The sequence below is a fragment of the Uranotaenia lowii genome, chromosome 2 (assembly GCF_029784155.1).
Source record: "Uranotaenia lowii strain MFRU-FL chromosome 2, ASM2978415v1, whole genome shotgun sequence".
Taxonomy (NCBI): Eukaryota; Metazoa; Arthropoda; class Insecta; order Diptera; family Culicidae; genus Uranotaenia; species Uranotaenia lowii.
The window spans coordinates 124,137,039-124,150,971 of NC_073692.1; the positions used below are offsets into that span (position 1 = coordinate 124,137,039).

At 43.3% G+C, this 13,933-nt stretch overlaps 3 protein-coding genes across 3 annotated transcripts; 2 read left to right on the plus strand and 1 right to left on the minus strand.

Annotated features, from left to right (window-relative positions):
• The first annotated feature begins 623 nt into the window (after positions 1 to 623).
• LOC129741825 (uncharacterized) lies at positions 624 to 4,670 on the plus strand. Its single transcript, XM_055733616.1, has 3 exons — positions 624 to 4,200; positions 4,524 to 4,577; positions 4,627 to 4,670. The coding sequence occupies exons 1-3, from the start codon at positions 624 to 626 to the stop codon at positions 4,668 to 4,670; spliced, it is 3,675 nt and encodes a 1,224-aa protein (XP_055589591.1).
• Positions 4,671 to 4,774: 104 nt separating this feature from the next.
• On the minus strand, positions 4,775 to 10,948 carry LOC129741826 (uncharacterized protein K02A2.6-like). Its single transcript, XM_055733617.1, has 6 exons — positions 10,822 to 10,948; positions 8,414 to 9,833; positions 7,959 to 8,099; positions 6,976 to 7,400; positions 4,971 to 6,321; positions 4,775 to 4,913 (listed from the first exon to the last, which is right to left on the minus strand). Exons 1-6 carry the CDS (start codon positions 10,866 to 10,868, stop codon positions 4,800 to 4,802), a joined length of 3,498 nt encoding a protein of 1,165 aa, XP_055589592.1. The 5' UTR covers positions 10,869 to 10,948; the 3' UTR covers positions 4,775 to 4,799.
• A 489-nt stretch (positions 10,949 to 11,437) lies between these two features.
• Positions 11,438 to 13,105, plus strand: LOC129741827 (uncharacterized). The gene has a single exon (XM_055733618.1). The coding sequence runs from the start codon at positions 11,438 to 11,440 to the stop codon at positions 13,103 to 13,105; it is 1,668 nt and encodes a 555-aa protein (XP_055589593.1).
• Positions 13,106 to 13,933: the final 828 nt, after the last annotated feature.

Genomic DNA, 13,933 nt, shown 5'->3' on the forward strand with positions numbered 1-13,933 from the left:
TATTTTTCGGTGAGGTTAGTAGAACCAAATAGTACACGTCCTGCCGAAGCTTTTTTACAAGAGTAAATACTACAACAATTTTTATCCTGCCTACCATCTCGTAAATCTGATCGAACTGAGTCCGAGCGAAAATAATAAAACCCGAGGCGCAATATTTGATCGAGCTATCCGAGGCGCAATCCTACTCCTACGCATATTGGAAGCAAATTATCGATCATTGGAATTCCGTACCTGTAGAGGTGTGCAGCTTTAATTTCTTTAAAGTAAGTTAAGCTCTACAGAGTATATGTCCTTTGCCGAAGCTTGATTGAAATTGTAAACTACAACAAAAATTATATTCTCGCCCGCAACCCCACTTATCTGATTGATACCGAGTCCTGCATCAACCTACACGCGTATTCAACCACGTTTTTTCGAAGCATAATACCAGCCATAAAATCATTTTGCGAATTACCATTCAATTCTGGATTTGAAGGAGCTATCCTGTAGAGGGGCACAGCTTTAAGTTTTTTAAAGTAAGTTAAGCTCTACAGAGTATATGTTCCTTGCCGAAGTTTGAATAAGAATTAAATTCTAACGACGTGATTTTTTCTACCGTGAATCCTTGTGTGTAATCCGAAACCATGGCCACGACTGCCACCACGAGTTCGTCTTCGAGGAATCCACCACTCCGAAATCTCCAGACAAAGGTGAAGGCGTTGATGGAGATGTTTAAGTCCATAACCACTTTCGCGAGCACTCTGGGGGAGGTTTCTTCAGCCCAACAAATCCATGTTCGGCTGGAGAAGCTCAACGAATTGTGGGATCGAATCAACGACGCGCTGATTGAGGTTGAAATGCACGAGGAATATTCATCGAAGGAGGCCACTTGTTCGAATATACGCCAGGACTTCACCACCAAATACTACAACGCGAAGGCATCCATGTTGGAACGCATAAAGGAGTTGGAGGTCAATAGCAGCGTTTTGCATTCCACCAGAATTATGGACTCATCGATTCAACCGACCATCGAGCATGTAAGGCTACCGCAGATCAAACTGCAAACGTTTGACGGCGACATCGACCAGTGGCTGAGCTTCCGAGACCTGTATCTATCCCTGATCCACACCAAGGCGGACTTACCGGAGGTTGAGAAGTTCCACTACCTGAAGGGCTGTCTCACCGGAGAGGCGAGGGCTCTCATCGATCCGTTGGCGCTCACAAGAGCAAATTATCCAGTAGCTTGGGACATCTTAATGGCCAGGTACAACGACAGCAAGGTATTGAAGCGCAGGCAGATTGGGAACCTGTTCAAACTACCCAAGGTGACTAAGGAGTCGGCCGTTGATATCCAGACACTACTGGAAGGGTTCGAACGCGTCGTGCAGACCCTGGACCAGTTAGTCAAACCGGAGGAGTACAAGGACCTGCTGTTGTTGGAAATGCTGTGCTCCAGGTTGGACCCAACAACACGTCGTGCATGGGAAGAACATAGCGCTAATCAAGAACAGGACAAAGTAGCAGATCTTACTCAGTTCCTCCAAACTCGTGTGAAAATCCTAGCATCGCTCCCGCCTAAGGCGCACGAGAATAAACCGGAAGTTTTTCAATGGCAGAAGAAAAACAACGCTCCCAGAACGAGTCACAGCGCAACCCAGATGATGGCCGGAAGCTGCATCGCATGTCCAGAATCCCATTTGCTGTACACATGCCCTATATTTCTGAGGTTGAGCGCTTCCGCTCGAGACAAGCTGCTGCGACAAAATTCCCTGTGCAGAAACTGTTTTCGGCGTGGCCACCAAGCTTCGGATTGCAGATCGAACCAGGTTTGTCGCAGATGCAGAGGAAAACACCATACCCTAGTCTGCTTTCGAGACGATGGCGGAAACACCAATAATCGAGTTACACAATCCTTTGCACCCGCTCTAAATCCCAACCAAACCACACCAGCAGCCAACTCGGGGTCAGTTTCATCAAACATGGCCAGGAATCATTCGTCAACAGTGCTGCTAGCTACAGCGGTCGTCTTAGTGGAAGACGACTCAGGCAAGGTTTTCCAAGCGCGGGCTCTACTGGACTCGGGCTCGGAGTGCAATTTCATGACAGAGGGGCTCTGTCAACGCATGAAGGTGTCTCGTAGGCGTTCGAACATTTCCGTCCTTGGGATTGGCCAATCTAACACCAGCGTCAAACATCAAGTGTCAGCGGTTATTAGGTCAAGAATGTCAAACTTTTCTCGGTCGATGGATTTCCTTCTTCTACCCAAGGTCACAGCGGATCTCCCTACAACCAGCGTGGCGGTTTCCTCTTGGCAGTTTCCACAAGGTGTGGAGCTAGCCGACCCGGCATTTTTTAAATCGAAATCCTTGGATATGGTGCTAGGAATACAGCACTTCTTCTCATTTTTCCCGAGCCATGCTAAAATTCCGTTGGGAGAAGGTTTACCAATGCTGATAGAATCAGTATTCGGTTGGTTGGTAACAGGATCCGTGGAGAACCAAGGTTCTACTTCCCGCATCGCTTGCAATACGGCTGCAAGGGTAGATTTGGATGAACTTCTCACTCGTTTTTGGTCATGTGAAGAGATAGGGTCTCTGAACAATTATTCCCCGGAAGAACAACGTTGCGAGGCGCAGTTTGTTCTAACCAAGTGCAGAAGTTCCGATGGGCGATACACCGTTGCGTTACCAAAGGACGAAAAGGTATTGGCAACCATTGGCGAGTCACGGGAGATAGCTTTCCGTCGACTTCAATCCCTGGAACGTAGACTGGAAAAGGAGCCAGAACTACGTCTACACTACCACGGTTTTATGGAGGAATACTTGGAGCTTGGACACATGCGCAGGGCGGATGTGGGTCCAGAAAAGCGGTTTTACCTTCCCCATCATCCAGTCATAAAGCAGGCTAGCACAACCACCAAGGTACGAGTTGTGTTCGACGCATCGGCTAAAAGTAGCAGCGGCATTTCCCTCAACGAGGCGTTATTGGTTGGACCCGTAATCCAGGACGAGCTTCGTGCTCTCATTATGCGTAGTCGGATGAAACAAATAATGGTGGTAGCGGATATCGAGAAGATGTTCAGACAGATCGGAATTCATGAAGCGGATATGCCCTGGCAGAGCATCCTTTGGAGAGCTGACCCCAAGAAGGAAGTTGAAACCTTTGAATTAGCCACCGTTACGTACGGAACGAAACCTGCGCCATTCTTAGCGACTAGAACGTTGAAACAACTTGCCATCGACGAGCATCATCGATTCCCAGCGGCATCCAAGGCATTGGAGGAGGACGTTTACATGGACGATGTAATAACCGGTACGGATCTAGAAGAAGATGCTGTCAAGTTGTGTGTAGATCTCATCATGTTGACGAATAGCGGAGGTTTTCGTCTAAGGAAGTTCGCATCCAATTCAGCTGCGGCCTTGAGAGAGGTGGATTCGGAAGATCTGGCCCTACAACAAACCGAAGAGATAAATCTAGATCCTGATCCAGCAGTAAAGACCCTCGGATTGGTTTGGCTCCCACGCACCGATCACTTTCGGTTCAATTTCAACATTGAAAGAGTTCCCATGGACGAGCGATTATCCAAACGAAAAATCCTGTCAGCCATAGCTATGCTATTCGATCCCCTGGGACTTGTAGGAGCGGTAACAGCTAGTGCGAAAATCTTCATGCAGCGTTTGTGGCGACTACAAGAAGACGGTAACAGATTAGACTGGGATCATCCTGTACCGGTGAACGTAGAACAAGAGTGGCGAAATTTCTACGACCAATTACCTATCCTGAACGCTCTTAAGATTCAACGTTGTGCAATCATTCGTAATGCAATCAAGGTGGAATTGCATTTCTTTTCGGATGCATCGGAGCGCGCGTATGGGGCGTGCGCATATATAAGGAGCGTCGACGTCGATGGAAAGTCCTACGTATGTCTACTAGCATCGAAATCCAAGGTGGCACCGCTGAAATGTCAATCCATTCCGAGACTGGAGCTTTGCGGAGCACTTTTGTCGGCGGAACTATCCAGCAAGGTACGGGCGGCGGTTAAGATGCAGGTCGACATGCATTTTTGGACGGATTCAACGTGTGTTCTTCAGTGGTTGAAGGCAATCCCGTCTACATGGTCAACATTCGTGGCTAACCGTGTTGCGAAAATACAAACCATTACCGAAAACTATCCTTGGAGACACGTTCCTGGCTTGCAGAATCCAGCAGACCTAATCTCACGTGTGTCGTAGTCCATCATTTCGAATTTTTGCAGTAAATCCGATTCCGAAACGTACTCGGTTTCCCACTAGTTAGAACGTGCTTCGTCACCAAAATACGTTATAAGATTGAACTCACATCGGTTAGAATCGGTTCGTCTCGAATCCCCACTCCTTATCTGTAAACACTTACCTGAAATCGGTCACACCACTACAGACAACTTAACGATGCAAACTTGTACAAAAGAAAGCTATATTTTTTCCAGTGGTATGCAATAACTGAAATCGATCAACTGCGATGTTTTTAATTCTATTTACATCGATTTTATTTTCTTGTCATCAAAGAGTGCGTCGACCAAACCAATCAAAACAAGAAACCATTCCAGCCGTCCCAAACAGGTAAGTGATAAAGTTAATTTACGTAATTTTCTTGTTTTCTTTGTTTCAGTTGCTTCTTCCCGTTTCGCATATGTTGGTCGACCGTTCCAATAAGACTTGGTTGCTTGTCTTATGCTGAAGGGAAAACCCTCAATAAAGCACAAGGTAAGTGATAAATGAATTTTCAGTTAATTTTATTTTCTCTTCCAGGCTCTCACTACCACATTCGCCTGCTGCTCTACTCTAATTGTATACGCAGTAAACAAAATTGTCATCAAATCTTGAAGGACGTTTTATTTCGCACCCTTGCTGCCGTCTCGTGACCAGTTTATCTTTTGCTGCATTTATGTCTTGATGCTGTATGAGAAAAAAAGTTATAGTTTTGATATTGGCAGCATCATTTGTTAAATTTACCTCTTGTAATCCTGTGAAACCTGATTCTGTATCATCTAAGTGTTCCATACTCGCATCTATTATCTCTGGATCTGTAATTGATGCTCTTTTCACGTCATCAACTTTGCGACAATATTGGATGCCACCTTGACTCGCAATTACGACCTTTGCTCCGTTTCGTGCTAATACTTTGAAGCGTTCTTTAGAGAAAGTTGGATCTAATTTTGATTTTCGTGGTTGAGCCATTAGGACCGTATCGCCAGCTCTAATATTTGATTCTGCAGCACCGCGAGCAGAATCTGCATACTTCTTGTCCCGTAATTTAGCTTCAGCATCGCGTTCGCGGATTTCCTCGATATCAATCACCGCTCCATCATCGTGGCTCCATAAACTTGGGAACGTGCCGCGAAACTTCCACCCCACCATCAGCTCGAATGGGGTGACTCCGAGACGTGAGTGTGGCACTAAAGTGTTGTGCTTGTGGACATATTCTTGAAGCGCTTGTCTCCAGTTAGTACCATCTATTTTCGAAGCCGCCAGAGCTTTTATCAACCCCTGGTTTTGTCTTTCGACAAGTCCATTCGTTTGCGGATTTAGGGGTATAGATTTTCGTACGCGTACGCCTCTGGCCTCCCAAAAGTCAATGAATGAAGAACCTTGAAATGGTGGCCCATTATCGCTCTGTAGGATCAGAGGACAGCCCCACAGTTTAAATATTTCGCACAGAGCCGCATTAGTGCTAGCAGCGTCGGTGTGTTTCATTTCTATAACTGACAAGTAACGAGAGTGTGTATCAACCGCAATCAGGAACTCTCCTGAACCGCATCCTGGTATCGCAAGGAAATCGATTTGCACGATTTCCCAAGGACCTTCCGGCATTTCCCTAGGAGATAATGGCAAGGGACGATTTCTTTTCGATAACACCGCACAGGTCTCGCAGTCCTTCACGAAGCGTATTGTGTCCAGTGACATACCAGGCCACCAAAAATACTCGCGCATTATCCTTTTCATTGCTGTTTCCCCCACATGGCCTCCATGCGCATATGCCAAAGCTTTGCTTCGAAGTACTTGGGGCAAAACTGCTCTATCCCCTTTGAAAAGTAAGAAGCCCAGAGCATACAAGGCCTTTTTCTGAGCTTCGAACTTCCTTAGATCTTTCGGCCAATTATTTGTACGCAGAGCTTGATGGATTCTATGCATTTCGGCATCTGATTCCGAAGCTTTTTCAATGTCCTCCCATGTTAATTGCATGATTCCAGCGTCTAGCGAGTAAAGAAGGTGGGCCTCGTCATCTTCATCAAATGGTATGGCCGTTTGTGATCCTTCAATCAAACGAGACAACGTATCGGCAATATTTTCGTCCCCGGCTACCCTTTTTACAACGAAATCAAACGGCTGCAGTCTTAGCGACCAAGTTTCAGCACGAGTCACGGCTCGTTTTCCAAGTCTATGGCTTGCATTAAAGATGTATTCGTTTGCCTCTGCGTCTGATCGAACTACAAAAGTCCTTCCCAGTAAATAAAAGCGAAAGCGCTCGACACCCCAAACTATAGCCAACGCTTCTTTTTGTGTGTGTGGATAATTCTGCTCTGTTATCGTCAACGCTTTTGAAGCGCAAGCAATAACTCGAGGTGATCCTGTTTGGTCAAACTGTACTAGGACAGCTCCTAGACCAAACGGACTAGCGTCTACGTACAGCTCAGTTCTATCAGTAGCACTATAGTATCCTAGGGTTTTTATTGATCTTAAGGCTTTATTGCGCAAGTAGCTGAATTCTTTATCCTCATTAGCAGTCCAGTAAAATGAATCTGCATTTGACAGCGCTCTAAGATACCTTGTTAAGTCCGCTCTTCCTTGGATGAACTTATCCATGAAAGTGATAAGCCCCAGAAAGCTTTTTACTTCACTACAGTTACTTGGGCGTCTAAAATTTTGAATTGCGGTCATTTTTTCTTCGGATACTTGCCAACCATTGGGTGTTAGCTTAAACCCTAAAAATATTACAGAACGACTTCCAAATACGCACTTCGAATTGTTGAGTTTCACGTTATGTTGCTGCAACCTTGCCAAAATAGCTGATAACCGAGTGTCATGTTCTTCTTTCGTTGAGCCGTAGATGATCAGATCGTCCAGATAATTTCTGAAACCCTCACAGCCACCAAGAATCTGTCTCTGTAATATTTCTTGGAACAGGTCCGGGGCGTTGCAAAGCCCAAATGGCAAGCGGACATAACGGAACATGCCGAATTCCGTGAAGAAGTTAGTCAAGTGTCGGGAAGATTCGTCCAGTTCCACATGAAAGTACGCATTCGAAAGGTCTATCGTTGAGAACAAGTTTGCGCCTTTCAGGTCGGAAAGTATCGATTCCATCGTTGGCATAGAAAATGGTGTCCTGTGGATGTATCGATTGGGGCCTCGAAGGTCTATCACCAATCTTATGTCGTTCTTACCCTTAGGGATAATGAGCATCGAAGAACAGAATTGGGTATCCATACCTTCACGTACTGGTTCAATTATATCAGTGGCTACCAAATATTTTAAACGTTCTTCTACCAACGGTTTAAGTGCAAGGGGAATGTTCGTAAAAATATTCCTACATGGGGCCTTAGTGCAGTCATAACTTATTTTGACGGGTGGTATATTGAATTTTGGGAATGGATCTAATTTTTCTACTGAAGCCACATAACTACTGACGTATTTTTGGTCAAAAGCGATTTCTAGTTGAGGAACAGGAACTTTTAAACCAAGCATTAAAACGCTGTACCTCAACGCCGTGGTTCTTCCAAGCAGTGATCTCACTTCTTTGACAACATAAAATTTCTCCAGGAGAATTGGTCGATCATTCGATATGAATAGGGGAGCTTCAAAAGTAGCTATGACTTGAATTTCGTTTTTGGTTGCGTAGGCAGTTAAAGGACGATCAGTTCCCATTTTCATATTGACTATTTCTTTACAGAATCGATCGTCAGATTTCAGAATGTTGAACAAGTCGTCAGTAAAAGTGTTTACCTGAGCGCCCGAGTCCACAAGAAAATTACAAGAAAGGCCCGCTACCTTAGCCGAAACCATTCCATCGTCCGCCAGAATACCGATCGTAGCCAGTACCAACGGGTCCATACTGCCAAACATATTTTCTGGGCCATTCGATATCTGTTGGCATAAATTATAATAAGTTTCATAAATAACTCTTTTTAATAATTCTAGTAAGACACATTGTAACGCAATACTTGACTTGGTTAAAAGATTTATTTCTCTTTGTTATCGTTTTTTTTTTAATTTTATTTTAATGTGAATTCATATAAAATTCCAAAACCTTAACTTTGAACTGGTTTGATTGATTCAATATCCTCATGTAATAAAAGAAAGCATTTTGAAGGGAAGAAAGATCAAAAAAGAAACTACTAAACATTAAGTTGTGTCAATCTATCGTTACACTAAATTTACGGAACATTTTCTTCACTCACTTGATCGTCAGATTTGACAATTTCTGTTTCTGCATCCACTATGGCCACCAAATTTGGTTTAGCCTCCGGGGCTCGCGGAGATTGACGACTTCCGTAATTACTACGTAACGGGAAAGGACAAGCTCTCTGTATATGACCCACCTTGTCACAATTCCAACAATTCAGGTTGGTATTCGGGCATTTAACAGCATCGTGGAATGGGCTGTTACAATTTCTACACCTCCAGTCTTCACGCGAGAAATTTGAGTCCGGTTGTGGGCGACTCAGGTTATTATTTGTCTTCCATCGTTGTCCTCCGTTTGGTTGAAGACGTCTGGCACTACCGAAGTTTGTTTGTCTTGGCCGTACAAATTGTTGAAAATGGTCTCTTGGATTAAATCGCTCTTCGTTTTGTTTGTGTCCCACAAAATAGGGTCTAGAACGATTGTTGCGAAGTTGATGGTTATCAACTCGTTGTCTTGTTTGTTCGAAGTGTCTGCGAGGCTCTGTAGAGGAACCTGCTCTTACAGGAGCTATCACAGCTGATTCTGTGTTCCTATGGGAGGCCGCAAATATTTCCTCATTCAATCTAATTGACTGTATTTCTCGAACTTTGTCTATCAGCTGTGTATAAGTTCCACCCCTATTCTGTATTTTCAAAGCTGCTACTCTTACTTGTTTGTAGGTAGCATGTTCAGCTACTGCTCGTATAATTTCCTCGAACTCCTTACTACCTTCAAAGTCACACAGTCGGGCAGTGGTTGCCACTCTATTCACAAAGGCAAGATCTGACTCTTCCGATTTTTGGACCATGGCCGATAGTTTACGTCGTTGTAGCATAACGTCCGACATTGAACCAAAATATGCCTTCAGTCTATGAACCGCGTTTGAAAAAGGTTGTAGGGAATAATCCGGTGCACTTTCATCCGATCGTGTGTTCTTATATATTTGTAAAAGTCGAGGTCCTGCTTTAACCTTCATGACAGTGAATTGGGTTGTTTCATCCGCTATTCCGGCCAAGTGCATACAGTTATTTAACATTTCCAGCCACAAGTCGAACGTCTGCCTGTCAATTTCTTCACCCTCCGTGAGAGATTTACACTCAGGTATAGCAATTGTAGACAGGGCCAGCTGGTTGATGGAAGAAGCAAACCTTGTTTCTTCCGGGACCGCTACTGAAGAAGTATGTCCTATTCCCGATGGTAAAAGTTCGGCACGCTGAGTGCTTGAAGCTCCGGGCTCCTTGTTGAACTCCACGCTACTTGCATATACTTCATCATCCGTTTGCTGATTGTTCTGTCGAATATTACGCAACGATTTATTCTCTTCCTCCAATTTTAAAAGCCTTTCCATTAGTTCATTGGTTCTTGCTTTTTCAGTTGCCAACTCTTTAGCCAAACTTTTCTTAGTATGCTTCGACCGTTTAGATTTTTCATTCCGGCTACAAATATAAATAAAGAAACTAATTGGTATTACGTGTCTTTGAAACTATGATACAGAAGCATTAATTATTCTAGAATTTTCAATTACTGTATGTGTTTCATTTTTGATTTGACAAAATTACATTTTATTATTAATTTTTTTTTTTTTTTTTTTACTGTGTTTCCATAATTTGCATTCTACCCGTAAGTTGACGTTAAAGTTTTACTAATGGTAAACCGCCCTTTTTGTGTTTTTAAAATATTTATTGCCACACCATGCAATAACCTTTTTTTTAATTTAATATCACATATTGCTTTTACTATTCACTTCTTGTGTCCTGTCACACAACTTAAATTTCCAGTTAATAGATCTGATAGTTTCACTTTACTCTAGCAAATTGCTATTTCAATCAACGAATTGTGTACTGCCACACAAATTCTATTTACCGTCACCAGATCTGAATTGTTCAATTTGTGTCCTGCCACACAAATATTTATAATCATCATATGGCAAGATGCCATCTTATATCTGTGTCCTATCACACAGCTTATTGTCAAGAATTCCTTCATCGTATCGCCATCTCGATACACAATTTGCGTTCTGTCACACAAATTAAATTACCTTATATTGTGTCCTGCCACACAAAATTGGGATGAGATTGAAACTGCATTACTCGCCATACTTTGAAAGTACAGTTTTCATACAAGTCTACGCCATCTTGTTTTTGGTACTTTTCAATTAACGAATTATTCGATATTAGTACTTAGCATCTAAAATGTACTACTCGCTAGAAGTTTTCATACAAATTAACGTCATCTGATTTCCAATGAACGAATTATTCGATACGATTTTCAGTATATCTGATGGGTTTGGTATTACTCGCCATTCTATGAAGAACAGTTTTCATATCCAACGCCATCTTGTTTTTTTCGACGCTTTTCACTTCACAAATTATTCGATTCGAATCATTCCCAGATATCATTTTTTTATATATATATGATACTTACTTTCCGCTAACGGGAGCATTAGCTGCGCCATTGTCGTAGTCCATCATTTCGAATTTTTGCAGTAAATCCGATTCCGAAACGTACTCGGTTTCCCACTAGTTAGAACGTGCTTCGTCACCAAAATACGTTATAAGATTGAACTCACATCGGTTAGAATCGGTTCGTCTCGAATCCCCACTCCTTATCTGTAAACACTTACCTGAAATCGGTCACACCACTACAGACAACTTAACGATGCAAACTTGTACAAAAGAAAGCTATATTTTTTCCAGTGGTATGCAATAACTGAAATCGATCAACTGCGATGTTTTTAATTCTATTTACATCGATTTTATTTTCTTGTCATCAAAGAGTGCGTCGACCAAACCAATCAAAACAAGAAACCATTCCAGCCGTCCCAAACAGGTAAGTGATAAAGTTAATTTACGTAATTTTCTTGTTTTCTTTGTTTCAGTTGCTTCTTCCCGTTTCGCATATGTTGGTCGACCGTTCCAATAAGACTTGGTTGCTTGTCTTATGCTGAAGGGAAAACCCTCAATAAAGCACAAGGTAAGTGATAAATGAATTTTCAGTTAATTTTATTTTCTCTTCCAGGCTCTCACTACCACAACGTGGTATGGACCCAGAACAGATAGAGGGATGCGACCTTTGGTGGAAGGGCCCTGAATGGTTAGGGCAAAGTCATTTCCCGGAGCAGCCAAGAACCCTGGAATCACAAGTAGCTGGAGAGGAAGTCCGTCGTTCAGCACACCCAGCCGCCAGTTGTGTAGCACATTTTGGAGAAGAGTATGTGCTAAAATTCTCGTCCTTCACTAAACTTATACGCAGCATCGCATACTGGATGCGACTTATGCGTATACTGAGGAAATCCGAAGACAACCGCAGCAGTTTACTGACCGTAGAAGAGTTGAGAGATGCAGAGTTTGCAATTATTCGTCGTATCCAACAAGAGTCTTTCCCTAATGAGTGGAAGGCTTTAACGAAGAAAGAAGCTGTTCATCGAAGTTCACCGCTGAGATGGTTCACCCCACACATATCATCGGACGGCCTAATTCGTGTTGGAGGAAGATTAGGCAGATCACTGGAATCGGAAGATACGAAGCACCCGATTGTGCTTCCAGCAAAACACCCGTTCACTACGATGCTATACGAATACTACCATATCAAGCTTCTACACGCCGGTTCTCAACTACTTCTTAGTACAGTTAGGCTGAAGTATTGGCCTCTCGGAGGCAGAAATATTCCGCGACAAGTTGTACATAAGTGTATGAAATGCTTCCGCTCGAAACCAAATCCAATTGAGCAATTTATGGGAGAGTTACCCCAAGCACGCGTTACAGTAGCTCGAGCCTTTTCAAGGACAGGCGTCGACTATTTCGGACCCATATATGTACGTCAAGCTCCCAGAAGACCAGCGGTCAAATCTTATGTGTCGGTTTTCATCTGCCTTTGTACGAAAGCGGTTCATCTAGAACTTGTATCCGACTTATCAACAGATCGTTTCCTTCAAGCCTTACGGCGGTTCATCGGAAGAAGAGGCTACTGTTCCGATATCTATTCGGACAATGGAACGAATTTCGTCGGAGCACGGAGCTACCTTCGAGAACTACTAAAGTTGCAACGCAGTGATCAGCATAAAGAAGCAGTTTCGAAGGAGTGTGCCAACAACCATATCCAATGGCACTTCATACCACCAGCCGCGCCCCATTTCGGAGGACTTTGGGAAGCAGCGGTCAGATCAGCCAAAAAACATCTCCTGAAGGTTCTAGGGGAAAATCCTATCCCGTTCGAAGACATGACTACGCTCTTGGTACAAGTGGAAAATTGTCTCAACTCGAGACCAATCACAGCTTTAACAGATGATCCGGACAACCTCGAACCCCTTACACCAGGACATTTCCTTATCGGAGAACCATTTCAACAGCTGCCTGACAGAAGTTACCGTGAAGTACCCATGAACAGATTGAATCAGAGTCAGACATTGCAGAAGCGGCTTCAACACTTTTGGGATCGTTGGAGAGTTGAGTACTTGACACAACTTCAGGGGCGGTTTAAAAGATGGAAGAAGCCGATCGATGTTAAGGCTGGACAGTTGGTGATCATCAAAGAGGATAATTTGCCGCCAAGTCGTTGGAAGATGGGCAGAATAGAACAAGTTCATCCTGGAGCTGATGGAGTCGTGAGGGTGGTAACCTTGAAAACAGCATCAGGACCTTCTACGCGACCGGTAGAAAAACTTTGTTTTTTGCCAGCAGCATCTCAACCAGAAGACAATCAAGCTTAGTTTCTCGGAGATTCAGAACGATCAGTTGCACCCACCCTTGTGTTCGCGAGATTCTTTTCTTTATTTTTAGGTTCAGAAATTCGAGCGATTTCAGGATGGGCCGGGATGTTGATGTACCACACTAAGCGCGATGTTATTATGTTAAACCCACGAAGCAAAGGATCCCCAGAAAGAAGAGCGAAACAGCTGATGTTTCCAGCACTTAGATATAAGAACCAAGAACTAAGAAAAACGGCATCCAAAAATCACCATTTTATAAAATATTGTATCACTTTGTTCAGAATTGCCGGTAGAACTAGTCGTATCGACCCACTTACTAATTTAGAGAATATATGTTAAATGTAGTATTCGAGTAATAAAAGTTGTTTGATGTAGAAGTTGTTTTTGAAACCAAATAAAGTTGTACTTTTTGTGTAAATAAACTGTTGTACTAATGTGAAACCAAGTCGAAGTTATTACTTACCGCGGCAGAAGAAATTGTCATCACAACCAAGGATCACCCAGGCTACTCCCCAAGGAATCATCCAACCCAAGGTACCCACGGTCTTAAGGAAGAACCCACCCACATACAGTCCACTCAGGTTCAAGCAAGGGCTTGGACCGCACCCCAACACCCATAAAATTGTGAAATTATCACGACACAGGGGCATTTTAAGGAAAAATTCATACTTGCCATGGCGTATCACAGCATTTAAAACAAATTGGTTGTATTTTGCAGGCTTAAAATGTTTCAGAATCTTCAAAACAAGGATGGCGCGTATTAGCCTCATGGGGCGTTATATGAAATTTTCCCCTACGCTGCTTTTTTCCAACAAAATTGATCTCACT